Genomic DNA, 27,372 nt, shown 5'->3' with positions numbered 1-27,372 from the left:
ACTTCCCCCTCCCGGCGCTGATGTGAGGGGCTGCCTGCCTGGGTGGTCTCCCTCTCTCTCCACTTTGGTGAGCTGTTGCTTAGCAGCTAATAATAGGAGATGTTTGCAAAGTAATTTGCCTCTTCCTCGGCCAATGAGAACCAGAGCACTTTTCCATCAAACCACCCTTTTCAGGGTTTGCAAAGGGGCTACCTCTCCAAATGTTACAGCAACAGGATCAGAGGTAGACTGGCGGAATCCGCTCGCCACTTTCTTCTGCTTTAAAACGAGTAACGCGCTATAGCTGGACGAATGAAGACCGAAGGATCTATACGGATTCGAGCACATAATGTTGGGATGGAGTTGGAAGACTTTGGCTCAAGGAAAGACTAGAGAATATTTCTTAAAGTTGAACCCGGTGGATGCGCGTGTCGCGAATCTTGGATTATTATTATTATCGCCTCTGCCTAACGCGCCGCGTTTGCCTTTAACTTTCTTCAGCGCTTCTTCTGCCTCCCGTTTGGACTATGGCCTCGGATCCCAGAGACCCGGGACCGGCCGGTGGTGTTTTTGGAGATTTACCCCCAAGTTACACACGCTCTCCGCCGCTTGTGAACTCAGATCTCCGCCGGAGACCCAGTTACTGCCACGCCGCTTTTGCGTTAAAACAGATTTCTAAGGTGACAAACGCTTTTCCGCTGGAATATACACACACACACACACTACGTTGTTGTTCTTCGTGTTGGTGGTAACGTGTGTATTTCAGGGAGCCAGGGAACAGTTAAGGACTTTCTTTAGCCTAGTTTTAGAAGTGTTTGGAGAGGATTTACTCTCTTCTCGAGGCTAGTGAGAAGGAACTGATCAACAGGCGACACATACATCTCAAAACCTAGTTTGGTGGAGTTTGGTTTAGATGGAGCGTAGACGACTCTTAATATTTAAGTAGAAGCACGGACAGCGACTTCTATGAATGAAAGCTGTCTTCATTCATTTAGCTCTTCAGTCCGCGCGTTTTGAGTCTTTTTCACATTTAATTCGTCCCTAATGCTGCCTCAGTGTTCAATCTGGTTGGTCTAGATACAATATAGCGTGTTTGTTTGACAATGCGCGCGCGTCCTGCTGAGGAATTCACTGATTAAGTTTGATCTGACAAAGCATCAGTGAAGCGCATGAACGCTTGGCTATGTGTCAAAACTCCCATGAGTGAAACCAAAACATGTCCAGTTATACTGCAGCTAGGACTGCTAGGTACAGGGAGCTTGTGAGGTAGTGGCAAAGCCTGGCTTTATATGAATCTACATTTTTGATCAAATTGCTTATAAAAGTGTTTGCTGTTCTATTGTAGCCTGCCAGAAATGCTTAAAAATTAACTTTCATTGTAACATGCTGCTGTGTGATAAGCATTTTGAAACAGTTATAGTTTATAACAAGACATGTTCGACAGCTTTTATTTGAAGTTACATGATACCATATGTTTTAACATTCTACATTTTAGAGCTAAAGCTTAAAAGGTGCTTTTTTATATACATAAAGCTGTATTATGGTTTGCTAACTTCTGTAATTTTAATTAACAATCTTCTTTAATAAAGATATGAGAAGGGAATCCAAGCCTGTGAGATATTTGGAGAAAGTTCTTTAAAACTCTTAACAGTTTAAACCCAAAACCTGAAAAATTACATTTAACATTTAATTAAGACAGAGAAAATTAAAAATGACAAAAAATATTGCAGCTATTTAAATGGCCGGAGAAAAAGATATAACAAAATAACATTTTAACAGGCATATGAAGTTCTCTAACTCATGATAAGTTTCTACATTATATAATAACACAAAATTGTTGGTATTTTAGTGTTTACTACAGGTTAGGGTGGATTAATAAGGAAACAGTTGTCACAGTGGTATTTGAACTGATTCTTTTAAATAATTTCCATATTATTTTCATTTGGTTTGCTGAGTTGTTTTCAAACATCTTTTACATTCTCTGCTTGACAACAAGCAGACAGTGTCACGTTTAGAAATGTCTTACACTAAAATGAAAATAACCTGACTTGTAAATGTTGATTCATGCGTTGTTAGGACAGCTCACTATCCTGGCAGGGCACCGTGTGTTACAACTGATCTGAAATAGCATCACTGTACATGTGAATAAGTGTTCCTCTCTTGTGTCTCAGGGGAAAGCTGTGGGACAGAAAGCACCACTGTGGATTCGGGCGAGGTTCCAGGCTTTTCTCTTTTCTCTGGGCTGTCACATCCAACGACACTGTGGAAAAGTCCTTTTCATTGGACTTCTTGTGTTCGGCGCTCTGTCTGTTGGTTTGCGAGTCGCTGCCATTGAAACGGACATTGAGAGACTATGGGTGGAAGGTGAGTCCAAGCTTTCATGTTTTGCTTATGCGCTGTGTGGGTTTATTTGTGGGGCTGATCTGAAGGAAAAGTTATTTGTGAGCTGTATGTTGTGACGTCACTTTGCATAGGTTCAGAATAGACATAGTCCTTTTTATTGCAACTCCGTTTAAGAACTCCCAAATAATTTGACTGCCTTTGCTTAGCTTAACTAAGCTTAGCTTGCTTAACTGATTGAAAATGTGATTGTGGTGCAGTTGTTGGGTGATATAGACCCAGACCTTGTGTGGGCTTCTGATATGAAGTCTCGGGATCTTTGAGCGGACATAGACCGTGGCCTCTGGAATTCCATATCTCCTGTCACGCACACGTAGCATTCTTTTTCCCAGCGCATGCAAGCCTTCTCTTGTTCTCTCCCCATCAGCCTATATTGTTTGCGGTGGGTGCTGCGCTTGATGTTTTTCTTTTTCTCCCTTTCCCGTTTGACGTCCTTTCCGTGCACCTCACTTATCTGTGCATTTTCAGGCAGCTTTATTTGGTTTTCACACTGCCAAATTCCTTCTAAGCCCCCTAGGCTTTCGCCACACTGCTGATCCCCTGCACAGATGGGCTGTGTGTGAATTGTTAGCCATCTTTGAGGTGCTGACCCTCCCCCTCGTGCTCGCTGTGTGGTCCTTCACTATTCTTGGATTCCATTCAACAATAAAGGCACCCCCCTTTACCAAAAAAAGTGAATACAGCTGAAGTTTACCCACCTGTTTCACACTCACATAACGTGCACACACTCATGCACAAGCATATAATCCATAATTTTTTGCTTATGTAGTTCTATACTTGAAAATAAAACATGCTGTTCATGGTAGCTTAGCATTGGTTTGTTTCATAAAAAATGGTAGGACCTTTTAGACAAACTCCTATATGCTTTTCTACAATATCATAGGCTTACGCAAAAATACACATTCTGAATAGCATAAAAGCATTTTTTTGTTTATAATATTGAAACAGGTTTATAATTACTTGTTAAATATTTAGAGCTCTAAAGGAGGTGATGTATGAACAAATGCTCTCTGGTGGGAACGTTAGCTGGAGTTAAGCAAAGGGAGTTGTCAGATGTTGTCAGTGAAATTTGTGTTTTAATGTAAAGCAGGCATAAAGCATGGGGCTCCTGGAGTGAAACGCCAAAGTGCTGAAAAGGAACGCTGTGCCTTTAAGAGGCAGTGCCTGTGTTTCTAAAGTTTCTGCCTGCGTTGTTTTCCCCCAATAGCCCATTGACAAAGCTGCTCTGGGCTGAATGGGGAGTAAGTGGTATGGTAACAAGGAGAGGTTATTTCTCACACACAGGCACACACATTCACTTCTGCACACATACACATAAAAAGTCACAGGGACAAACAAAAGAGTTTTATAATGGGTCTTGTGATTGGGAATTGAATTTAAAAAGGTGCTGTTAGCGATTACTAAATATTTGCATGTATCAAGAGTGCTTTCCAATGACTTGGCAAGCCAAAACATTGAATTACAAAATTAATGTGGCATAAGCATTAGCGGACAGACGAGTTAGGGTACAATTTAAATGTTGCAACCTATTTGTCACAAAAAATCAAATCTGTTGTGTGTGTGGGAGCTGTAAAGAACAGTAAAACAGTCAGGGCCTGTGGATATCACACTTGCCCAGCTGTGCATTTCGGAGCATATGCCTACTCATTACCCCTGAGGCGGTGACTATCCCTTCTTCACCTCTGTTCTAGCCCCCACCCAAATGTCACCCAGGCCACCAAGTGTCCATGTCCTTAAGGGACCACCCGGGCCACCCTTAATTGCTTCCGCCTTCCATCAAATGATGTGCAAACCAGTTACCTTGTGTTTAGATGCCTTATAAAATCAAACCAACAATTTAGTAATAGGGTTTAGGCAAACTTTTAGGAAAACTGTGTGTATTGTGTGTTGTGCCTTTTATAAACAGGAGGGGCCATCAAAGAATGTAGAGATATTTATCCAATAGCCTTAAACTCATCAGTATGTTTATATCAGAATGTACACGTTGTATATGTTATGTTATGTGCAAGTTATGGATTGTTGTTTGAAATTCTAGATTTCTAGAGTATGATGATTTGCTGTTTAAAAATCATAATTGAAGACTTGAGTGATGGTTCCCCCCCCCTAAAGTTGGGAATTCTCATTCAGTCATTCTTGTCATTTCAGTCCTGCATGACTTTCTTTCTTCTGAATTTTTTTGTCCATCCAATGAAAATCAGTGGGCTCCAATGTTGTTTTAGACCCCACTGAATGTCATTGTTTAGACACAGTTGACACATTCTTTAAAAAATCTTATTTTGTGTTGCACTGAAGAATGCCATACAGGTTTAAAACGGCACAAGGATAAGTGAATGATGACAAAATGTTCATGGGTTTATTGTTGGGATAGAGGGATTTTAGCTTGCATTGTGAGATGGGAGAAAGAAGAGATAAAATGAAATGATGCTCGGGAGGAGCACGTCAGATACTACAGATTGAGAAAGTTGTGATTTCAAAGGAGCTCAAGTTATTTCATCTGGTTTCTGACACCAAACCGAGCAGTACCACATCTTGTTTTAATTGTGTGGATTTTAATATTTGATTGAGCTTTTTTAGAGTGAAGGATGAGGAAAGATTTGTAAGTGATGTAAGATCTGTGTGGGGCAAAGAAGCAGACTTTGATATGTGATTATATGCTTGAGTAATGCTGGCCTCCCAAAAGGATTGTTGGCATTTAACAGTCATTGCAAAAATGTGTGCCGGGCTAAACAAACGGCAAACTTTTTCAAACCGACGGATATGTTTATGTACTCATATACAGTCGTATCTTAATATTTCTCATCCGTTTTGACACGATTTTGGTGTGCCTGACAGACATGTACACACAGACAAGCTGTACAAACATTACTTAAATGTGTGCAGGGATATCTGGGTAGCAGACCCACTTGTGTTGTTTGAAGCCACCAGGCAGCAGTAGAATGGAATAAAGATCATATACACATTGCATGAATGACCTTAACCACATGCATATAAACTGAGGGAATCAGCACAAATCCAGGATTTACACAGTCACATGTGGACCTTTCGGTGTTAGGAGCAGTTATCTAAACAAAAATGAAATGCAAGGTAAATGCAATAATTCGTTATAAAATACACAGTCTTCCCGTCCTGGTGCTGGATTCGAGAGAAAGCAAGCTCTATGAAGCATTATTGGAGGTGAATGGCAAGCCACAGTACCCCAGCTACATAAATAAACCCTAACTGCTGAGACTTAGACCTCACCAGTAGAAAGTACAAACAAGGCCAGAGTCAACCTGGGTCAGTTGAAAATGTTTACTTCAACCCCCCGTTTCCACCCCCCATCCCACACAGGCTGGTCTTCCAGCCCCCATTACTCAAGAGCGGCCATATGAACTGAATGCATCCCTTCTCAAAGTTTAGCAACTTTCTACCACAAATCAGAGCATTATCAATAGGCTTCACTCACTCTGGGTAGTCATTTTCTTTACATAATCGGTTTGTTTGGCATTGCACTTTTTGGCATTGCACTTTTTTTTTTTTCTTTTTTTTTTTGGTTAAGAGCATAATGCAGTTCCAGAGGTTGTCAGTGCAGCAACAGAACATGTTTTATATCTAGGTTGTAAACGCGTCCCATTGACGTTGGTGGCACGATCAGATGCTAGGTGCAGATGCAGGTGCTAGGGTACACCTTTCTGTTTATATTCTTAAGCTAATGTTACTAGAACAACGCCAGCAGAGGCAGGAGGAGACCAGACCCCCAAGAAGCTGCCCCTCTTGCTGCCCGATTCAGACAGTATTTCTTACATTCAGTCCAATGAGGGTCATTTTCTTAGATCCATGCTTAGAAAAAAAAACAAAAAAGAAACTTTTTTTGAGAAAAAAGTCTCCTTTTTGTCCTTCTCAACAGTTTGTCCTTTTGGTTAGGGTAAAAAACATTTTCTTGGTACGTGGTGGAAAAGAAATGGTTTCTGGGCCCAGTAAATTCATTTCCAGTTTGAATGAAACCAGCAACGTGGAAAAATTTTGCCTTTCACCATGGGATGAATGTATGTTTCAACCACACATTAAGCTGCATTAGCAGCCAGTGGAGTGCCTAATGTGGTTATTTTTCACAGCAGCCAACACTAGGGCTGATTAGCATAATTAGTACAAGGAAGCCTATACATATGGAAATGGCCAGGACCTAAGTGCCAGAACCGGTGGAAATTTATGTCAATGCTGACAGAAGTATCAGGTCTGAATAGGTGCTAGCTCAAGCATAGTTTTAGCCATTTTAATATGTTTTAAATATTTTTTTACCTGCCATCTGGAGGGTTACAATGAATGGATATGTATGTTAAGTTTTTTTAACAAGGCCGACAGTTGCCTCAGAAAGATGTACAGGAGGACATGCATGTGTGTGAATGCATTTCACACACAAAGATGTGAAAGCTAGTCTCTCCTCCCTCTCACATTGTTTTATCCGCTGGGAAAAATCCAAATCCAATTGCTTTTGTAGTGAGTTTCTCTCTTTATTTTTTTTCCTGTTTGTTGGGAAACAACTGAAAGTGACTGAAAATGAGGGTGACAAAGACCTGCATTGAGTCTCTTGGTGGCCTTGAGTTAGCGCTCATAGAGGCAGAGTTGGAGCAGTCTCCATCTGCCACTGTATTCGTGGAAGATGGGGTGGTTCTCTCAGTCATGGTCAAGCCATTGAGACTACTTGTGATTGAGAGTTGCAATGAAGCTGAAATGTTTAAAAAGATTTGCACTTGAGCCAAATCTATCCTTCTTGTCTACATAATGTGTCTGGAAAGAAGAGGAAGAAAAAAATCAAACAAAGAACTTGGAATGGACATTATGGGGTCTTGACAGACCCAAGGCAAAAGAGCCGGACCAGCTTGTTTTGTTCTTGGTGGTTTCATATACTAATGTGTGTGGGAGAAAAAGCGAAACAGGAAAGAAGAGTGAAAGCGCGTATGGGAGAGTGTGTGCATGGTCACGCACTGGCACCCGACTGTGCATCTGAGCTCTTGGGTTTACTTGGGTGGTGAAAACAGGTAAAAATGTCTCTTTCAGCACTCTTCCTTGTGGGACTTCCTCCAGAACAGCGTGAGTCCTTTTAGAAGCCTCTTAATCCCTCTAATCTGGCCCACAACACTTTGAAGGTGGCCTGTCCTAATGGAGAAAGCACTGGGTTTCAGACCTTGCTGCTCATTGCTGCTGCGCCACATGCAAATCTTAAATTCGTTGACAGTAAAGGGATATTGAATCTTTATTATGCAATTTTTTTCCTCATCTTTCTCATTTAGTCATTTCTTGCTCCCTTTCATGCATCAACATGGTAATCGCAACTATATTTCAGGTCAGTGTGAGCAGAAAGTTGTGGGCAATGTGTTGCAGAGCATTGGATAGGCCAAGCCAGGATGGACATGAGCGAGATTGGAGCTGACAGGGACCACTGGCGAGGTGACACTGAGGAGCAGGGGGCTTCTTCATAGTTAATTACATGTCACTTTCCATACTGCCCACTGGGAGGGAACCCCCTCACACCAGCTCATTTTGCTGGTCTGCTCCTGGGTGGGACCTTGAGACAGGCTTGCTGAAGCTTGCTACCATTGTGTTCTAGCCAGTGAGGGCAGACTGTAGATTAGCTTCAGCTTTTACCATTTCATGAGCTACAGAATACTTACAGTTGCAGAACTTTCTAATCTGTGAGACACTGGGGCTGGTTTTCTTTCTGGCTATGTTGGGGAACACTGGTCAGACCCTCCTCGTGGATAATTGGCTTGTGATGGTGAAGTCACCCCCAAGGCTTTTGAAAAATGGAGGACAACAAAGGAAGGAGGGTCTGTGCTTGGGAGAGAGTAAGCTCTTTATGGCAGTATTGCTGGATCGATATTACACAACACCTTTAGGCTGCCCTAATTTTGAGTTTTTTAAACACAAAAGATTTTATAATCACAAACCTCTCTACCCTGTTTCAGTCTCAGCAACTCAAAGAAAAGATTAGTGCTTTGAAAATCCCCCCAGGCGTCTGTGTTTTAGAATTCTAGCTGTTTGAATCTCAAATGTACATCCCAGATCACTCTTGTGCATCACAGTTCCTTTCCTCCCCTTCTGTGGTGCGTTTCTGGCTGTGAAAGTATTTGCACGCCTGTCTCTTTAAGTGTACGGCAGCAGCGAGCCGAGAGAACAGAGCAAAGCTCCCATCTGGAGGGTTGCTGAGTGGAGCGGTGACTGAGCGGCGGGGCCCGCTCGGGCCTCTAGCTGGGTGGTCCAGATGGGAGGAACCAGACACAAATAGCTATAATTTACTTCAGGAGCCCCTGTAATTACAGGCCCAAGGATTGGAGCTCAATTCCTGCAGATGCCTGAATGCATTAAATATGAACATGCTGTTTGTAGATCGACACAAATACGTGTTTTTGCAAATGGAAACGGCCTTCAGATTCAGCAAGTAATGTGTTTACGTAACCTGCATGTCAGATAGCTGCATGAAGGGAGACAGGAGGTTGAATGTTTGCATGCATCAAGTTCTAAGCTTCAGGGCAAGTAGCATGGCATTTATAATTGTGGTGCAACTTTTTTGTTTTTCCTCAGCTTTTTCTTTCATTAAACAAAACCTTTTATGTGTGTTAAAGGATTGTTCTTAAAGGATCTCTAAGCCACTTACAAAGCTGTGGGCTACTCCTGACATGAACAGTACCCCTCTCTCTCTATATTTCTCTCTTTCTGTTTCTCTGTCTGTCTTTCTTTCCCACTCCCTCTCTCAATTAATTGAGACAGGCAGCGAGATCTGCCGGGGAGAAAAAGTGGCTCGATGGGCTCGGCCAGCCACTGCAGGCTTGTCATCATGTATTGGGACGTGGAGGGGCAGACGGGCAGGCTGTGATCTGGCCGGTGCGTTTCATGTGCATTTGGCATGGCTGCAGATACCCCGCATTCTCTTTTCACCACCGTCTCTGTTAATTAGGGGGCTGGACTACGGAGTTTCCTCCGACTCTTTGATGCTTTTCATCCCGACTCAACATACCACATGAACAGCATTTCTGCGTCTGCTTTTTTGCCTAGCTTGCTCCTTCCATTTACTGCTCACATCTTGTATCAGGCATGGTGACCTGTAGATCAAGACCTAACGTCTTGAGTGACCTTTCTATCAGGAACCACAGTCTGTGCTAAGCAGTGTGGAGTTAGCCATTCATTAAACTGATTCTGGCAAGATTAGGCCGGAAAAGAGTTTCTGTCAGGTTTAAGTCAGCCATACTGGAGAGTTTATGGAGGATTTTGTGGAAAAGCATGTTTTTTTTAGCCTTGTTGGGCCGTGTCATGGGTATTTTTACTCTTTAGTGTGCTAAAGACACAAATGTGATCCGCACATCTGTTTCTGGGGTTAGCTAGAATATACACAGGGGAATAAGAACTGTAATGTGTTTAATTGGAGTTTAATTATGACATTAACCTCTGAATAAGGATCATGTTTTTTTTGTTTTTTTTTGCAGTGTGACCATTAACACAAAACCATATTGTTCCTCTGCCTTGTTGTGTCTCTGACATATAAAGGTGTCTCTGAATGTTCTTAATGATTGGAAATAACAAAACGTGTTGTCTCTTTGTCTCAGCTGGCAGTCGGGTGAGCAAGGAGCTACGCTATACAAAAGAGAAGCAGGGAGAGGAGTCAGTGTTCACCTCACAGATGCTCATACAGACACCCAAAGAGGAAGGAAACAATATTCTTACCCAGGAGGCTTTGTTGCTCCACCTGGAGGCTGCTCTGTCAGCCAGCAAAGTTCAAGTGTCTCTTTATGGAAAGTGAGTACAACCCCCAGCAAGATTACAGGGAATTTCAAACACTTATAAACTAAGGGCCAGTCTTCTAATATGTGGTTGTACAACTTCTACCCACAGATCTTGGGATCTTAATAAAATTTGCTTCAAATCCGGAGTCCCAATTATAGAAAATGTCATGATTGAGAGGGTAAGCCTGTTTTTATAATGCAATTTTTGCCTTGCTTCGTAATAATTTTCTTATTACTGTTTGCTAAGTGCTTTAGACAGTTATTATAACTTAATTTGGCTATGTTTTGTTCTGTGCCATGAAATCTGCCTTACTGAAGTTTATACTCTATTCTTTGCAGATGATTGACAAGCTTTTCCCCTGTATGATTGTGACTCCTTTGGACTGCTTTTGGGAAGGCTCTAAGTTGCAGGGAGGCTCTGCCTATTTACCGTAAGCATTCTGCTTATTCTTATTTAATATGCAACCACTTATCTCTGATGAAGTCACATATAGCTTCAATGGACTTTTATAAATATATCTAAACACAAGAGACCAGAATTAACCATGAAACAAGGGACTGTACCTGAACTATAGCTCTAAACTTTCGACCCCCCCTCCTTGATATAACACACGCTTCTATTACAATTGGCTTTTACCTTCAACCAAACGGCGCTGGCTGCGACAAACACTGACATCAAGCCCCTAGCAAAAGCTCTATTTAGTCTGTTGATAAGCTGAATCCTGGTTCCGTCGTCAGTGTGGCTTGAGCTGTCAACAGTGTGGTGAGGGGCTTTACAGGACAATTTCTAATCCTGCACCCCTGTCCCACCACCCAGTCCCCCAGCCAGAAGGAGCCCTTATGGAAAGGGGACAGAGAGAGAGAGGGAGGGAGAGAAATGACTGCTACTGGGTGGGTAGGAGGGAAGGGTAGTGGGGGGGCAGGGGAGCCTTTGGGTCAGACAATGGTAAGCATTCTTTCAGTTTACGAGTGAGTGTCCATCAGTGAGGGGGCCCTGGAGGGGGCCCGGCTTTGTCAGCACTGGGTAACACTGTGCATTCTCATGGTAATCGCCCAGGCTTGGAGCTGTAAGTTGGCCAACAAATAAAATGGGCATTATTCAAGTCGTGGGCCCAGAGAGAGAGAAAGAGGGAGGAAAAAGTAGAAAAAAATTAACTGTGGATGTTGGACATTGTAGTTTACACTTCCACCCAAAACATCTCTTTAATATTTTGTTGGTGGAAAATTGAAAGCCAAATTGTATTCTATGCCATGCAGAACAAAATTTGGTTTCAATTGGCTGAGACTGATTCTATCAATTCTCATAGACTTTTTTTCTCTTTCATCTGCCTAGTTTGACTAATACCCAGGTTTTCTGGGAAGCAATGAGATATCCCAAAAATTGTGTTACTTATTGTCCTCTTTTTTTATTTAGACATGTATGAAGCGGCCCTGCGTTAGCCACTGAGGCTAATGTCCTCTTAGGCTTCCGCTTCAGTTCAGCTGTTTTTTTTTTTTCATCTAAAGGGAAAAGAGCGAGATAGAGAGACCGAGAGAAAGGGAGGGAGAGAGTGAGTGAGGGAGAAAAAAACTTGAGGGAACAAAGAGCAGCAATCTATGGAAAAACAAAAGGGCCCAGGCCGGTTCACTCAAGCAAAAAATAGGAGATAAAGGAGACTCTTTTTGCAAGCAGGAGCAAAGGCGCTTGGTATGTGGGAATGGGAGAGGACCAGCTTTATTTGAAGCAGCTCTTCATGAGTTATTAGAGTGAGATTGGGCCTGGAGTTAGGACACTATTCACTTTTATTCTTCTTTACCCACAAATACTCATTATGGTGAAAGGCCCCTCTTTCACTCAGCGGGTATCACTCTGGGTTCTATGGCATTTACTTTAAGGATTTTTTTTAGCTACAAAGGTGTTGATTTGGAATGTTTTTCCTTGTGATATATAATTTTCAATGCCATAATAATCAAATAATGTTACAAATTAGACGTTGTCAGTGTTACCGGAATCACCCTTCCCTTGTAAATCAGAATGTTAAAAAGAATCCAACTGTAACTCCACTAAACCTAGAGAATTAGACTTTGACACATCAATAAACAACAGTCCACTTTCTCAATGCCCACTGAGTGAGAGAAGATAGATTAAAAGCTGCAGGCTAAGAGGTTGGAAACACTGGGCTCAAAGCAGCATTCAAGACAGTTGGCACAGCCCTTCTCAGCATTTCACTGCCCGCCTTCATCCTTATCAAGATGTTTTAGAGGCAGAGGTAATCGTTATGACTCGATGCACAAAGTTAAGAGACAGCAGCCTGTAGACCGCCGGCACATTATGCCCCTCCGTGTAACAGGATAATAAACGCTACTTTATGCGGCATCTGTAGTCCGCCACCACCAGGGAGGGACTGGTTCGGGCAGGCTCGAAGAAGCAGCGGCAGTGCAGGGGAAAGGGGTTTGTTTGGAAAAAGTGTGCTATTGTTTGAAAAAGCATACATTTGATGCATTTAGACTGCTAACTTAATTGAAATGTCTCAATTTTGTTTATTGTGTTTCTTGTCATAGGGGCATGCCTGACATTCAGTGGATGAATCTGGACCCCCTCAAGCTAATGGAGGAGTTGAGCCAGTTTACATCTCTAGAGGGTTTCCGAGAAATGCTAGATAAGGCTCAGGTGGGCCATGCTTATATGAACCGCCCCTGCTTGGATCCCAGTGACACAGACTGCCCTCACAGTGCCCCTAATAAGGATCCCCGGCAGGTGAATACAGTTTTTTAATGCAAATGACAATGTCTTATTAATTTGAGTCTGCAGAATTTATACGTTTGCATTAATTGTGTGGTCCGTATTTTATTTAGATCCCCGACATTGCTGCTGAACTTCAGGGCGGTTGCCATGGTTTCTCCAAGAAGTTCATGCACTGGCAGGAGGAGTTGATCCTGGGCGAAAGAGTAAAAGACTCTCAGAATGCCTTGCAGAGGTGAGAAAGAGGGGGAAAGAAAGAAGGAGAGGCAATAGGAGGGGGTATGTGGGTGGGCCTCTCTCAGGAGGCCCTGACAAGAGAGAAAGTAAGAGAGAAAACCTGAAAGAGACAGAGATGGAGAGAGGGAGGAATCTTTCTGACTCCTAATAACCTCACACATCCAAGGAATTCTTTACATGAAGAGGGATCAGTTTCCACCTCTGACCCCAGTATAGGAAAGAGCAATTAAACATGATGGACAGCCACATTACCTTTGGGCAGATCTGAAATGCATAGTGGAGGAAAATCAAAACACAATGAACAGAAAAAACAACATATGATACAAAGCAAACAAACTGTAGGTAAACTAAAAGCAAGAGCACAAGTATTTGACACCTGAAACTTAATCTCATATGTGTGTATTTTCAATGTAGGGTTTAATCTGCAATAAATGAAAGTCTCTGCAGAGAGCACAATATTGGCCTTTTGCCCAGTATTTGTGCATTGTTCTAATCTCAGTGGAAGTGTTAGAGTGATCTATAGAAGCCATAGAGGGATCGCACGCATCATTCCTGTCTTTATTATAATGTGTCTTGCTATTAATGTCTCCTTATTATCACTTTGTAACACAATGATATCTGCACACACATGGTTGTATGTTCAGATCTCACTCAGCCTTCTGTATTTTCCTGTATAGTGCGGAGGCTCTTCAGACCATGTTCCTCCTCATGAGTCCCAAACAGCTCTATGAGCACTTTAAGGACGACTATGAGATCCATGACATCAACTGGAATGAGGACAAGGCCACTGCCATCTTGGAGTCCTGGCAGAGGAAATTCGTTGAGGTAATTTCCTGTTTCATAACACACCCACACATCACTTTGTGAGGTCTGAATGGTTTCAGTGACTGCGGAGGGTGCCCAGCTGGGGTGGAAAGGTAAAAAGAGCACAGAAGGTCACAAGTGGTGCAAGAGAGTTGTTTTCCTTAGACCAGAGGATGGCAACGTCTGCCTGAATTCCATCAATCCTCAGCTGCCTAGTAAACGGAGTCCTCCTAGGAGGCCACTGACAGACTCCCAGTTATAGGAACAAGCTGTTTTTGTGATAACTGACACCCAGCATGCTAACTGAGAGAGAGAGAGAGAGAGAGAGAGAGAGAGAGAGAGGGAATTACAGAGTGAGAAGAGCCTCCAGTAATGTCTGCTGCCTCAAAAAGAGAGCAAGCGTGAGGGAAGTGGAGTCAGGGGAGGTTGGGGGGATAGGGCACTGTAAAAACAAAGTGCAGAGGTATTCCTTTCCCCTTAAGGTTGTCGGCCATTCATGGTGCTGATGGAGTAGCCTGAGAGACCATGTGATCTCATCTGATCCATCTGACCTCTGCCCTCTGGCATCTGTGCTCATTATTTCTTGCTTGTCAAGCTTCATAGGGTCTCGTGTTATCTTGTTTGTATGTTATTAGGGTAAAATACGAGGTGGATGAGGTACGGCCCACAGAAGAATAAATGTTTGTGTGGCTTGTCAGAAAAAGTAATGCAAGATGTGTTCTGTTCCGCAATGAGTGCACAAGTTCATTCAAAACACACAATGTTAGGTTAAGCAACTATGCTCATGCCGAAATTGATTAAATTGCAGCCAGTCACAAGCCTCTTTGATTTGACCCGTGGATATATGCTCTTTCCAATCCAAATTCTCAAAATCTTGTAGTTGCATTCTGTGGATTGTTGTTTAAAACTGTGATTTTTATGTCTAGGTTGTCCATTGGAGCATTCCTCAGAACTCTTCCTCCAACGTTTATGCCTTCTCTACCACTACTCTTAATGACATCATGAAGTCTTTCTCCGACGTCAGCGTAATCAGGGTGGCAGGTGGTTATCTGCTCATGGTAAGACATCCATTACTGTGGCAACTCTGGTTAAGGCTAATGGCAATGTGATGACCGTGTCTCCATATGTGTGGAGCTATTCCCTTACATGTATCTCTTTCTATGCACAGCTGGCATACGCATGCGTGACCATGCTGCGCTGGGACTGTGCTAAGTCTCAGGGTGCTGTAGGGCTGGCCGGAGTGCTTCTAGTTGCTCTGTCTGTGGCTGCAGGACTTGGTCTGTGCTCGCTGCTTGGGCTGTCCTTCAATGCCGCCACCACACAGGTAAATACACACCTAAACGTCTTAAATTCACACTCAGCCTCAGGGCTTGGCTGTAACTCAGAGCTGTGCATTCCTCCACAGGTGCTGCCATTCCTGGCCCTGGGCATTGGAGTTGATGACATGTTTTTGCTGGCTCATTCCTTCACCGAGACCAGATCCAACATCCCGTTCAAGGCACGTATCTCAAAAATATGCTTTGGATCGTGACGTCTTGGCGATGAAAATGTTGCTTAGGCTTTCTGTTGTTGTTTTCAAAGATCACAGCTCATTATTTGCCATATCTCTACACAGGAGAGGACAGGCGACTGCCTAAGAAGAACTGGCACCAGTGTGGCTCTCACCTCCATCAATAACATGATTGCTTTTTTCATGGCTGCCCTAGTGCCTATTCCTGCTCTCCGGGCCTTCTCACTTCAGGTAAGAATTTGTATTTTGTGTTTAAGTACATCATCAACCATTGCACCCTGTGATGCCCATTGAGAAAGACTGGCAGGGGCGTTTACTATCTGAAAAGGGCAGTGAAAGCTGGCTTTAAAAAACGAGCACTCAAAGTTAATTCAAAGTAAGGATGGCCTTTGTTGTTGCTCTTTCTTGTATTCTTGCTTTATTTTATGGTCAACCCCCCCATCCAACTAAAGTCACAGCCTAGTTTTCAGGTGGGGAGTGGATACAGAGAGAGAAAGAGGTAATGAGATGAGTGAATATATCAGTATATCACCCAGCCATCAGACTGTGCTTCTCTGATCTCCCCAGGCTAACCCTGGGTGGTCTGCACTGTAATGATACAGAATACAATGTCTGTCTGAGGCTGGCGGAGTTGGAGGGGGGTTCTGCTCAGACTCGCTGTGACCTTGGGAGTCCCCTTTCCTTGGATTGTTGACTATTTGTGGAGTGATGGGGGAGGGGGTTGCTGGTTGATTTAGGGTGCATATTTTACTTTCTGGGATTCAATCCGAGTCACTAAAACAGCGAGGGATCCTGAATGCAGAGGGTTTGTTCTCAAGTTCAGACAGCAGCTGTGGAGTCGGGTGGCAGCGTAGAACTCATGAACGAAAAGACTTGGCCTTTATCCTAAAGTCTCACTTTCTCTCTTACTCTCTATTTCAGGCGGCTATTGTGGTTGTCTTTAACTTTGCCATGGTTCTGTTGATCTTTCCTGCCATTCTGAGCTTGGACCTGCACAGGCGGGAGGACAAAAGACTGGACATCCTGTGCTGTTTCTACAGGTAACTAAGATGCGCTGCCCTTACTTAATATCAGCCCTTTTTATTACGCCAAAGCCTATGGTACTCAAAATGTGGATTTATATGTTTCTTTTCCTCTAGCCCCTGTTCATCTCGGGTGATCCAGATCCAGCCTCAGGAGTTTTCAGATGCTAACGACAACCACCAGCACGCTCCGGCCACCCCCACCTACACTGGCTCCACTATAACCACCAGCACCCACATCACCACCACTGTGCAGGCATTCACCCAGTGTGATGCAGCTGGTCAGCATATTGTCACCATTCTGCCACCCACTTCCCAGATCTCCACCAGTCCTCCATCCATGGTCCTATCAACACCCACCCCGACTGCTGACCCTTATGGCTCCCAGCTGTTCACCACCTCCAGCTCCACCCGAGACCTTCTAGCCCAGGTGGAGGAGCCTGAAGAGGGCCGTGAGTGTGTGCCTTTGCCCTTCTTTCGCTGGAATCTGTCAAACTTTGCACGGGAAAAGTATGCCCCTCTGTTGTTGAAGCCCGAAACTAAGACTATGGTGGTCATTGTTTTTGTGGCTCTTCTGAGCCTCAGCCTCTATGGTACCACAATGGTTCATGATGGACTCTACTTGACTGATATTGTCCCCAGAGACACAAAGGAGTATGACTTTATCACTGCCCAGTTTAAATACTTCTCCTTCTATAACATGTACCTGGTTACCAAGGATGGCTTTGACTATGCCCGTTCTCAGAGACAGCTTCTTCAGCTTCACAATGCCTTCAACTCTGTAAAATATGTAGTTAAGGACAGCAATCACAAACTTCCCAGAATGTGGTTGCACTACTTCCAGGACTGGCTCAAAGGTATGTTTTTTTTAATTTTTTTTGCAGTGCTTGCTAAGGCTACAGCTTTTACTACTATGACCATTTTCACAATGCATTATGTCTGAAAAATCAGCCCATACCTTGTCTTGCACCATTGTATTGTTTATAGATTAGGATATCTAAGAATGTACAAAATATAAGTAAATATGAAACATAGCTATTGTGAAAAATACCACAAACTATAATTTTACTTCTGCTCATTCATTGTGTCGGAAATGCTCTGATCTCTCAAGGTGAAAGAAAGGAGTTCAGTGAAAGTTCACTTATTTACTTAAGTTCACTTAGCAGTCATCTGCTTTTGTGTTTCACCCACCTGGGCATAGAGAAGATTGCGTGAGGGTCAGGGGTTATCTCAGACTGTTTGTGACCTCTCTGCTCACATAAGTTTGTATTGAGAGCTTAACTGTGAGGGTAATCCACAATATCTAAAACCCAGCGAATTGAAAAGAAGCTATTTATTTTGAAAGGATGTGGAAACTGGAGGTAGTTGAAAGATTCTCTCTTTCTCCCTTATGCTATTTCCTTTTCTTGTGAGATCTCTGTAATTACAGAATGGTTGTGGAAACTGTTTTTCAGCTGTTGCCAGACTTTGTAATTTGGAGAGCACGAAAGACTTTCTCTGGTTAGTTTATTCAGCCCACACACATTTATTCAGCACCAGGCAGAAAGATGGAGAACCAAGCAAGGGGAGGGGGACTTTTAGTTTATATGCCTGTTTGTGTGTGTGGATTGGCATTAAATCTGACCCAAGTTTTTTACCCCCCTCTCTAAGGGAGGAGCGATTTTAACAACCCTCTGTCATAGCTTATTGAATTGTGAAAAGAAAAGTAGGAAGGTTTGAACAGCTTTCTCACAATAGGTTTAATTGTACCCATCCATGCTCCATGTAGGTCTGCAGGTGACATTTGATGCTGATTGGGAAGCTGGCAGAATCACCTATGACAGCTATCGCAATGGCACAGAAGATGGAGCGCTGGCCTACAAGCTCCTCATACAAACTGGCTCTAAAAAAGAACCTTTTAACTACAGCCAGGTGTGTGGTCTTCTATTGGAGCAGCATTCAGTATTCATACCCATCCAAAACTTTGCATCTATCCCAAAACTTAAATTTATACATTTTGTTTCTTGTAAAGCTCACTTCCCGTCGCCTGGTGGACGAGGATGGTCTCATTCCACCAGAGGTTTTTTACATCTACCTGACAGTATGGGTCAGTAATGATCCATTAGGCTATGCTGCCTCCCAAGCCAACTTTTACCCCCATCCTCGGGAGTGGATCCATGATAAGTACGACACCACTGGGGAGAACCTTCGCAGTAAGTAAACCAAAGACAATGACATTAGAAAGGTGTTCAAAATCATATTTATGGATGCATGTTTCAAAAACGTTACCTCTTCTCTCTTTCAGTCCCTGCGGCAGAGCCTCTAGAGTTTGCTCAGTTTCCTTTCTACCTAAATGGCCTCAGACAAGCCTCAGACTTCATTGAAGCCATTGAAAGTGTGCGCACAGTTTGTGAGGAATTTATGCGTCAGGGAATCCAGAACTATCCCAACGGCTACCCCTTTTTGTTCTGGGAACAGTACATTGGCCTGCGCCACTGGTTCTTGCTGTCCATCAGCGTAGTCCTTGCCTGCACCTTCCTGGTGTGTGCTATCCTCCTGCTCAACCCCTGGACTGCAGGCATCATTGTAAGTCTGCTTTCCTCTCAACCTAATCCATTTCTAACTCCCTTTTTTCTAGCCCCTTCCCCTATTCTCTTATTTCTCTTGCACCCCCTGATCCCCTCAACACAGCTCAATAACTTTGCCACCAGGTCAGTTTTCTGGGGAGGGCCTTGGCGGGTTGTCTAGAGGGTGCTGCTTGCATACACACATATATACACACAGTCACACACATACCCCCCCCCTCATCTCTTTTGTCATTCAAATGGGTGCAGCAAGACTTTCTAAAGAAGAAATGCAAAGCTCTCCTGAAGGTTTTTACCTCCAACTGCCTTTGTCCAGAAATTTGGGGACAGGACGGATCTGCCCAGTCATGACCTTGGCCCGCTAAACCCATCCATCAGGGACTGGGTGTAGTGGGGGTAGTGGGTAGGATAGTTAGTTCATGGGCTAGGAGTTGTTTCTCACAGGCTGGTGGGGTCCACAGCTGAACATGAAGAAGCAAAGAACTAGAAGTGGCCATTTGCCTTGGTTGACATGTATTTCTGGTTTAGCTGTAACATGACAGACTCATTTGTGTGTAAAAGCCTATGGCATTTATTTAAATGATAAAGTAAAGTTTACTGCAATTGCTTTTTTAAAACTCAAAACCAGCTCTGTTCTCTTCAGTTTCACAGCCTATATGTGGCCGCAGTAAAATGGGTTTTACCATCTCCAATTTAAGCATGACCAAATTGGAACCCCTGCCAACATCAAAGGTTTTCATGGCAAAGACTTAACCAAGAGCCCTATTTAATTTATAGAAAAACTGTTTCTCTTGGGTAGGAAAGTACTGAGGACTACACTGCACCAGGAAAGTGAGAGCAGAATGGTCCTTATACTCTTTTATCATATCGTCCCTCATTTCCCTAGCCCTGAAATTGACAAAACATGGGGAGGGATGAGGATATAGTCATTATGTAATCTGATACTCGGGCAGATGACAGTGGAATGTAGAGGATATTGGTCCAGTGAGGCTCATTTTTGCATTGTGATTCGTGTAGTGCTATTTCCATGTACAAAGTTCATTGTGACGTAACGGCTAACATGCAAATTTTTGCCTTCTACTCGACAGGTTTTCATTTTGGCCATGATGACAGTGGAACTTTTTGGCATCATGGGACTAATTGGTATCAAACTGAGTGCCATTCCTGTCGTCATTCTTATAGCCTCTGTTGGTATTGGAGTGGAGTTTACTGTGCACATTGCACTGGTAAGGCCATCTTGCATCGTAATTAATCAGTATTTGTATTTCTGCCAATGAAATCAAATAGACCAGTTTCATTCTCTCTATTTTCCACATTGTAGGGTTTCCTGACTGCCATTGGGGACAGGAACACTCGTTCAGCCGTGGCTATGGAGCATATGTTCGCTCCTGTGATTGACGGCGCCATCTCTACTCTGTTGGGAGTGCTCATGCTTGCCGGCTCAGAGTTTGACTTCATCATGAGGTGAGTGATTGACACTTTTTCATGCGGGTCTCTGAGGTCAGCCCATATGCTGACTTTCAAAATGCTGGTGGGCCTTAGGCAGGGACAGTTGTCCATGTGGCTGTAGGGTGCAGGTGGTAACGTTTACCTCCCCATCACCTGGTGTTGTCAGTCTGGATGTTAACTCCCCTTAGACCGCCACAGCACTCTTACAAACATCCTTGAGCCGCTTGAATGCACAACAAATGGAGGAAACATCAAGGGAGTGCAGCAGCTGCTTGTAAACATGTAAATATACAACCCACTGTGCTGTGACTCAACATGCACACACTTGCTCACAGTTTTTCCCACCCAGATTGCGGGGAAGATGTCAACTGTCCATTCATTTGGTTGTGAACTCCCTCTAGCCACTGCATTTTGGCAACTTTTCTGCCTAGTTTAATGTCTTCTTCACAGAAAGAAAAAATGTTCTAGGCTCTGCTGAAAGCAAACCACAACCTTGAGATCCACCTCAAACAGACCCATGACATAAAAAAATGGCTTAGTTAGAGGTTCCAGTACAACATAGCTGCATGTTGAAAATTAAAAATATGCCTCTTGATAATTTTTCAGGCCCCCACTTTTTGCACCAAAGAATGATTTGGAAACGAGGAAGAGCAGTGTGGTTTGGGTCTCCAGGAAACTGCAGGGGGTTGTTATAGCAGATTGCCTTAGGACAGTGGTAAAGCCCGGAGGAAAGATTGGGGGTTGGGGATTGAAAAAAACCATTTGGTGCAAGCGGTGTGCCAGCACTGGGGCATTCACAGTGGGAGGTCCTGTTTAGAAGTAGAGAAAAAGAGAGAGAGGTCTGGCCCTCTAGCTGGGGAGTAGCATAAATACATTGCTGTAAACATCTCCTGGCTGTGGGACACTGAATAAACAGGAGAACAAGCTCAGCAGCCCCTCTTAGAACGAGCCACCCTTTCCAACCCCTGACTTGGAATGGAAAAGATTACAGTTTATATAAACAACAGAATTCCTAACACTAGGTCTACTCTGGAGGTCTAACCCAGGCGGGGCCCATGGATGGTTTAGTCTTTTTCCCCCCTTTTTTTCTTTTTTTTTTACTCCTTAAATAAATCACGCTCCATTTTCAGAATGTTGACTTAGTAAAATAAACATGCGCCCTTTTTCCAATCTTTTCATGTATACAGGACCGTCAGACAGAATGAACACTTTTAACTAACAAAAGGTGGACATAAGTGCAGCCAGAGATGGTTGGCTGCTGTGTCTGTTTTTTTTCCCTATTTTTAAACAACCTTCATGTTTTCACTGAACATTACAAACGGTGTTGAAAAGGATGATTGTGCCTTTCTTGAACTTCTATCAAAGAGTCAGTCAAACAATGTGATTCTTCTAAATGTATCTAACCATTGCCGTAGAGAGAGATGACTGAAAAAAAAACAGTTCACACTTAAAGCGGTCTGATTCATCTATGTTAATGAAATAGGCATGAGAGAAGTGGGAGGCAGGAGTGGAGGGAATGAAAGAAGGCTTGCTTGTCTCTGTCTGAGAAACCCATAGCATAGCTTAGTCTCCGGTCTAAATGTTGCATATAATTCTGACCAGAGTCTCCGGTAGTGCTGCATTTTACACACAGACCCCGACGGGCCACCTTGGAAATTTAGGTTTTAGAGGTCAATTTAATATACCTCTCCCTGACTGCGCATAATGACTGAAAATAGATAATTATAGTCTTTTAAAACCAGAGGTTCTGTAATACAGCACAGGTCCTGGTTCCTCAGGGAGCTGCAATAGAGACAAAACCAAAATAGATCCAGAATGGAGGTTCAGTGGTGCGATGACCGTCAGACCTGTAATCTTTTTAACAGGTTTTTTTTTTTTTTTTATTCATTCGTTTGACTGTTCTCAGAGGGCCAAAGTAAACACATTTCCTCATTGGAGGAGACGGGTCAATGGACAGCATTTTCCACTGTACGTCTGGAATGCTCCAAAGCAGATATGCCAAAGATGAACTTTTTCCTCTCTTTCTTTCTTTCTTAAACCTAAGGTTCTTGTAGATGTGACAGAAGCAAAAATGGTCAGAGGGCGGGAGGTTAAAAGAACATTCCTGACTTTTTTCAAAATTCTGTTCCTCTTTTTCTTACCTCCAAAAGTCTGAACCACATCTGAATTGTCTCTTTTTAGTGTAACCATTTAACTGGAGTGCTCTCTAATTTTCGCATGCAGTGTCTTTCTTGTGGTGAATCAGAGGCCTCCCTCAATGCTCTGAGCTGAAGCACAGAGGCGCAGACACCCTCACAGCCCTGTAGTCTATTAGTGAGCACTGCATGTTAACACGCAAGCCAGTATACAGGGCAAAACTGTTACAGCTCTTCTAAGCCTTATATCTCTAGCCTTTATTGCTAGCTCTCACCCATGAGCTAATGCCTGGGAAACCTCATTCACCACCCTCTCCCTTGGCCCCTTCATTCAAACACACGTTTTCGGTGCTGCTTCCAGCCTTAAGCAACTCTGCACCACTTCACACTGCTCCACCAGACCCGCTAGTGCCTGTGCCAACCAGACCTCCATGTTCTTGGCTGTGGAGGTGGAGGGTGGTGTTTCCTGCTAGTCTTCAGCACTGGATTGAGGTTCATGCTTTAGTCACCTCCACTTAGAAAATAGCTGGTCTTTGTATTAGTCTTAATCAGACTATTTTACAGATAAGAGTTTATTGCACATGAAAGAAATGCCTTTCAGCAGATCTCTACAATAATGTTTTGTCATTAGCTCTGAGCCAATATGACTGTTGAGGGAAGGGAGGAGGGAAAGAGAGTAGGAGGAAGAAAAAGGTACAAAGAAAAGGTCTGGCCTGCTCAGCGTAAACATAAAGGTGGCGTGCCCTGGCCAGGGTGAAATAGGATCTCAATAAGAGGGGGTATTAAGTTTCTGAGGAGAAAATTACATTAACAGCAGTGGCAGCTTTTAGGACAGAGGGAGGGAAGAAAGCAGAGGGAGAAAAGCAATGGCAAGGGGTGAGTGTTTGTGATGTGTAGAATCTGTTCACTAATGTAAACACATCTCCTCAGGAAGTGGCAGGGCAGTGGTGATAGATGAGGGCTCCCAGAGGGAGAGAGAGCTAGTACTTGCTATGAAGATGGAACCCAGGAAATTCTCTCCAGCTTTGTTAAGTTGCCAGGAGAGAGGAAATGTAGGAAAATTAATTATGGATAAGAGGGGATGCAACATCCTACAGTGACTCTTGAATATCACCGCCCTGTCAGATGATGACCTTATTGTCTCATGTCTTGTTTGAAAATGCTGTTAATGATTGGTGGCTGCTTTAACTTTAACATTCTCTTCATTTGTGTTCTTGCCTGCAGATACTTCTTTGCAGTTTTGGCCATACTGACATTGTTGGGGATCCTTAATGGTTTGGTGCTTCTTCCGGTACTGCTTTCCCTAATGGGCCCCCCCGCTGAGGTTGTACCTGCTAACAATGGCAATCATTTGCAAAGTCCCTCTCCTGAGCCCATGCCTCCTCCTATGAACCATCATGGGTATTACGCTGGGCACATCCCAAAGGAACCACGTCAGGCCTTCTCCGAGACCTCTGATTCTGAATACTATTCTGAAACCACAACCACCTCTGGCATCGGTGAGGAGGAGTACAAGTACTGTGACAGGAGCGCATACATCACGTCTCCGGCTCAACCACCAACCTCTCATATCCTGCTTGAAGCCAGCAAGAACCCCAGCTTCCCAAAGCTCACAGTGAGTCGACCTGACAGAAACAAATCTCAATTAAAATGTTTGCGATGTAGCGCTTGAGCACTTTTCTAATGTGTTTGTGCTTGTTCTTGCTTCCAAGGTGGTGAAACCTTTTAACGAAAATGGCTCTAAAGGACAGAACAGCGAGTCAAAGCTGAATGCAGTCAACTCGGTCAGTTCACAGATCACACGGTGGGACAATAAACATGAGTACCAAGGACAGAGCCGACAACATTTACCTAGCGACAGGACCCACTGTCCTCGTAGGACTACTCAGTGTGGCTCAGGGCCACAACCAGGGAGAGGGCAGCAGCAAAACAGGACTACAGCCCCAGCCCACAGCCCCGGGGCATTGCAGCGCCCTAACAATGCAATCACCATGGTTACAGCAACAGCCTCTGTGACAGTGGCAGTGCACCCCAGTTTGCCGGGGTCATACCAGGGTTACATGCACAAGGGATTTGAGGATAACGAGTCAGACACTTTTGAAGACTCTAAGAGGACTTCTCAAACATATGGGAAGGCTACACATTATAAGAGGGACTCTATGGAACTTCAAGATCTGGAATCCACAGAGAAAAACCACCATCAAGCTAACCAGGCATTAGGTAAAGACTCTTTACCTTGTAGCTTTCAAATTTTAAATCCCAATACTAGAGAATTACGTAGTTTGGATTGTTATTATAATGCAGCCAGCTGTCTGTACCGGTCATAACGATGTTCTATCTTTTGCATGTGTTACAGGTGGTGCATGGATCCAAGCAGCCAAAGATTGCTAGACTGCTCCCAGCCCCCACATCCCTTTGTCTGGAATCTCTGGCTGTTTTGGGAAGTTCCCAACCCCAGCCCAGTGTCTTTTATCTCTTTGAACTGTACATAGACCTCACACAGACAAGAGGATTTATTTTAAAATTATTAAAAAGGTCTTCTTAGACATTTATAAATATATATATATATATATATATATATATATATATATATATATATATATATATATATATATATATATATTAAAACTAAAAAGAGGGAAACTATTTTAAAATGTGCTGTATAACTTGTGTATTCTCTTGTGTAAAAGTAAGATATATAAGAGGATTTGGAGGCCTTGTGTCCTCCAATGTATAGATTATAAAATGTGCTATATGTAAAATAAGTGAAATGATATTAGGTTATTGAAATGCAAGGTCAGTGTTCTCTTTTTTTTCCTTTTTTTTTTTTTTTGCTGCTACACTTCAAATTTAATATGATGTGTCTTGAAAATATGCAGTACCCCTTTCCCCAACATAAGCCAAGATTTAACTTTATATTAACAGGTTCTTAAACGTCAGCAAATAGGAAGCTTATCTTTATTGTTCAAAGATGTAGACTTATCTTTGATTGCACTGTACAAAATCAAGACCGAATACATGACAGTTTTTCTCAGTTAATTTTTTTTTCCTTTAGCCTATTTATTTTTTCTTTTTACTGACAGCAACCATTGTGCCTTCTTAACTTTTATTTTCTTACAAAATTAATTTGTCACACTGTTCAGTAATACATCACTATACCGTTAAGGGTCAACATTGTCACTGACATGGACTATCACTGTAGCTCCTAGTTTTACACATCCTTTAAATTGTGAAGTGGTCTATGTCTAGTACAGTTTGCAATGAACAGCAGGAATATGGGTGTAGTATCTCCTGTTACATTGTTCCATTATATACACATTTGCAGTCCACATTTATATACTTGAAGTGGTGGTTAAATGACACTTTTTTATTTTCCTTTATGGTTATTTTAGCCATACTTGAGTAAGCTTCAGTTTGTCACTCTATATGTCCCAGCTAAAGTTTGGGAGACATCAGGCAAACGTGTTGTTTACCCGAATATCAGTCAGAAAGGGAATTTTGCATGAGTGCAAAATGAGATTTTTGTTTGCTTGTTTGTTTTCTCTTTTTTTTGTGTGTGTGTCATTTTGTTGTCTGCTTTGTAAATAGCTAAAGCCCTGCGCAATTGTTTACCTGGTAGTTGCCCTTTGGGCTTCTCCCACAAGGCCAGTGTAGGGACAGATAAACAGCTCTGGTGCTAGTCTTCCTAGTATTCTGTCTGTTTCTCAGTATTTAGTTCTTAGTTCTAATTTCCGATAAAAGCTCACTCATTCAGTATTGGTATTCAGTATGTCACTGCCAGATGCAGGGAAAAAGTGTAAATGTAAGTGGCAGCTTCTCTCACGTTCCATACTTTCTCTCTCTCTCTCTCTTTTTTTTTTTTTTGACAAAATGTTTGTTTTTTAACTAAAAAATCAGAACAAAAAAAAAAAAACAGGTAGCTACTGTATCTGGAAAACAAAGCAACACAAAATAAGCAATATAAAGCACATGTACAGCTTAAGGACAGAAGTGGCTTGGGCAAATAGGAGACAAGGGTAGGGGATGGGGGTCCTGCATAGGGGTTTTGTTTCAAATGTATGTCATGCCATATAAATTATTTATATTATATTTTTATTTTTGTAGATTGTACAGATGTTAGTCACTAGACTGAAGTTATATTTTGAAAGAGTAAATATATTATAAATATAAATATAAAATTATATCTATTTGTTTCTGAGATTCTGTTTTGTTTTATTTGGGGGGTGGGGAGGGGGGGTTTGGGTGGAGCAGGCTTTGAAATCTTCATATTGCTGTTGGAAATAATGAAGGAAAGGGGTGGCTACGGTCGTCCACCTTGTGTAGACTCTTTGCCTTTCCTACATCATGTAAAGATTTGAAGAGTTTCTGTTTTGTTGTTGTCTAAAACACTGTGACTTCAGAAAACTTCGCGGATAAAACGAAAAAGAAAAAACATTTGTGACCATCATTTCCTTCACCCTTTATAGGAATTCAACTAACAAAATAAATGAAAAAAATTCAAATCTTATCGGCTCTTATCGTTTTTCTTTGATGGCTGCTTTTTGTTTGAAACGTTGTCATATTTTGATGTTGTTTGCATACATGATATCAAACCAAATTTTGTCACCCGAAACAAAAAGCCACACTATTTTGGGTGACTAAATACTAAAAAGATGTGAGAGGTGATTAGGTGAGGGGAGGGAAGGCAACTTCCTGTTTTATTGTTGTGACTCCCCAGGCTAGTGTCCTCAGCACAATAAGCCCACCAATGGAGATGAAAGGCGTGTGCTGTAAATTCCTCGGCTTCCCACAAC

At 42.8% G+C, this 27,372-nt stretch overlaps 1 protein-coding gene across 1 annotated transcript; it reads left to right on the top strand.

Moving 5' to 3' along the window:
* Window positions 1-25,130, top strand: ptch2 (patched 2). Its single transcript, XM_026205948.1, has 22 exons — window positions 1-659; window positions 2,151-2,343; window positions 9,960-10,149; window positions 10,246-10,315; window positions 10,476-10,567; window positions 12,678-12,873; window positions 12,972-13,093; window positions 13,773-13,920; window positions 14,826-14,957; window positions 15,068-15,223; window positions 15,305-15,397; window positions 15,515-15,640; window positions 16,331-16,449; window positions 16,549-17,288; window positions 18,200-18,342; window positions 18,443-18,623; window positions 18,716-18,996; window positions 20,084-20,221; window positions 20,317-20,459; window positions 23,804-24,194; window positions 24,292-24,799; window positions 24,936-25,130. The coding sequence occupies exons 1-22, from the start codon at window positions 507-509 to the stop codon at window positions 24,968-24,970; spliced, it is 4,350 nt and encodes a 1,449-aa protein (XP_026061733.1). The 5' UTR covers window positions 1-506; the 3' UTR covers window positions 24,971-25,130.
* The last annotated feature ends 2,242 nt before the right edge of the window (window positions 25,131-27,372 follow it).

Source organism: Carassius auratus, chromosome 27 (genome assembly GCF_003368295.1).
Source record: "Carassius auratus strain Wakin chromosome 27, ASM336829v1, whole genome shotgun sequence".
NCBI lineage: Eukaryota > Metazoa > Chordata > Actinopteri > Cypriniformes > Cyprinidae > Carassius > Carassius auratus.
Note: the sequence above shows the minus strand (reverse complement) of the source record. Positions and strands in the feature narration are given on the sequence as shown.

Coding starts and splice junctions, on each gene's coding strand:
- ptch2 (XM_026205948.1), top strand. CDS start 507: ATGGCCTCGGATCCCAGAGACCCGGGACCGGCCGGTGGTGTTTTTGGA. Junction 15,398..15,514: donor GATCCAACATCCCGTTCAAG/GCACGTATCTCA, acceptor ATCTCTACACAG/GAGAGGACAGGCGACTGCCT. Junction 17,289..18,199: donor CTTCCAGGACTGGCTCAAAG/GTATGTTTTTTT, acceptor TGCTCCATGTAG/GTCTGCAGGTGACATTTGAT.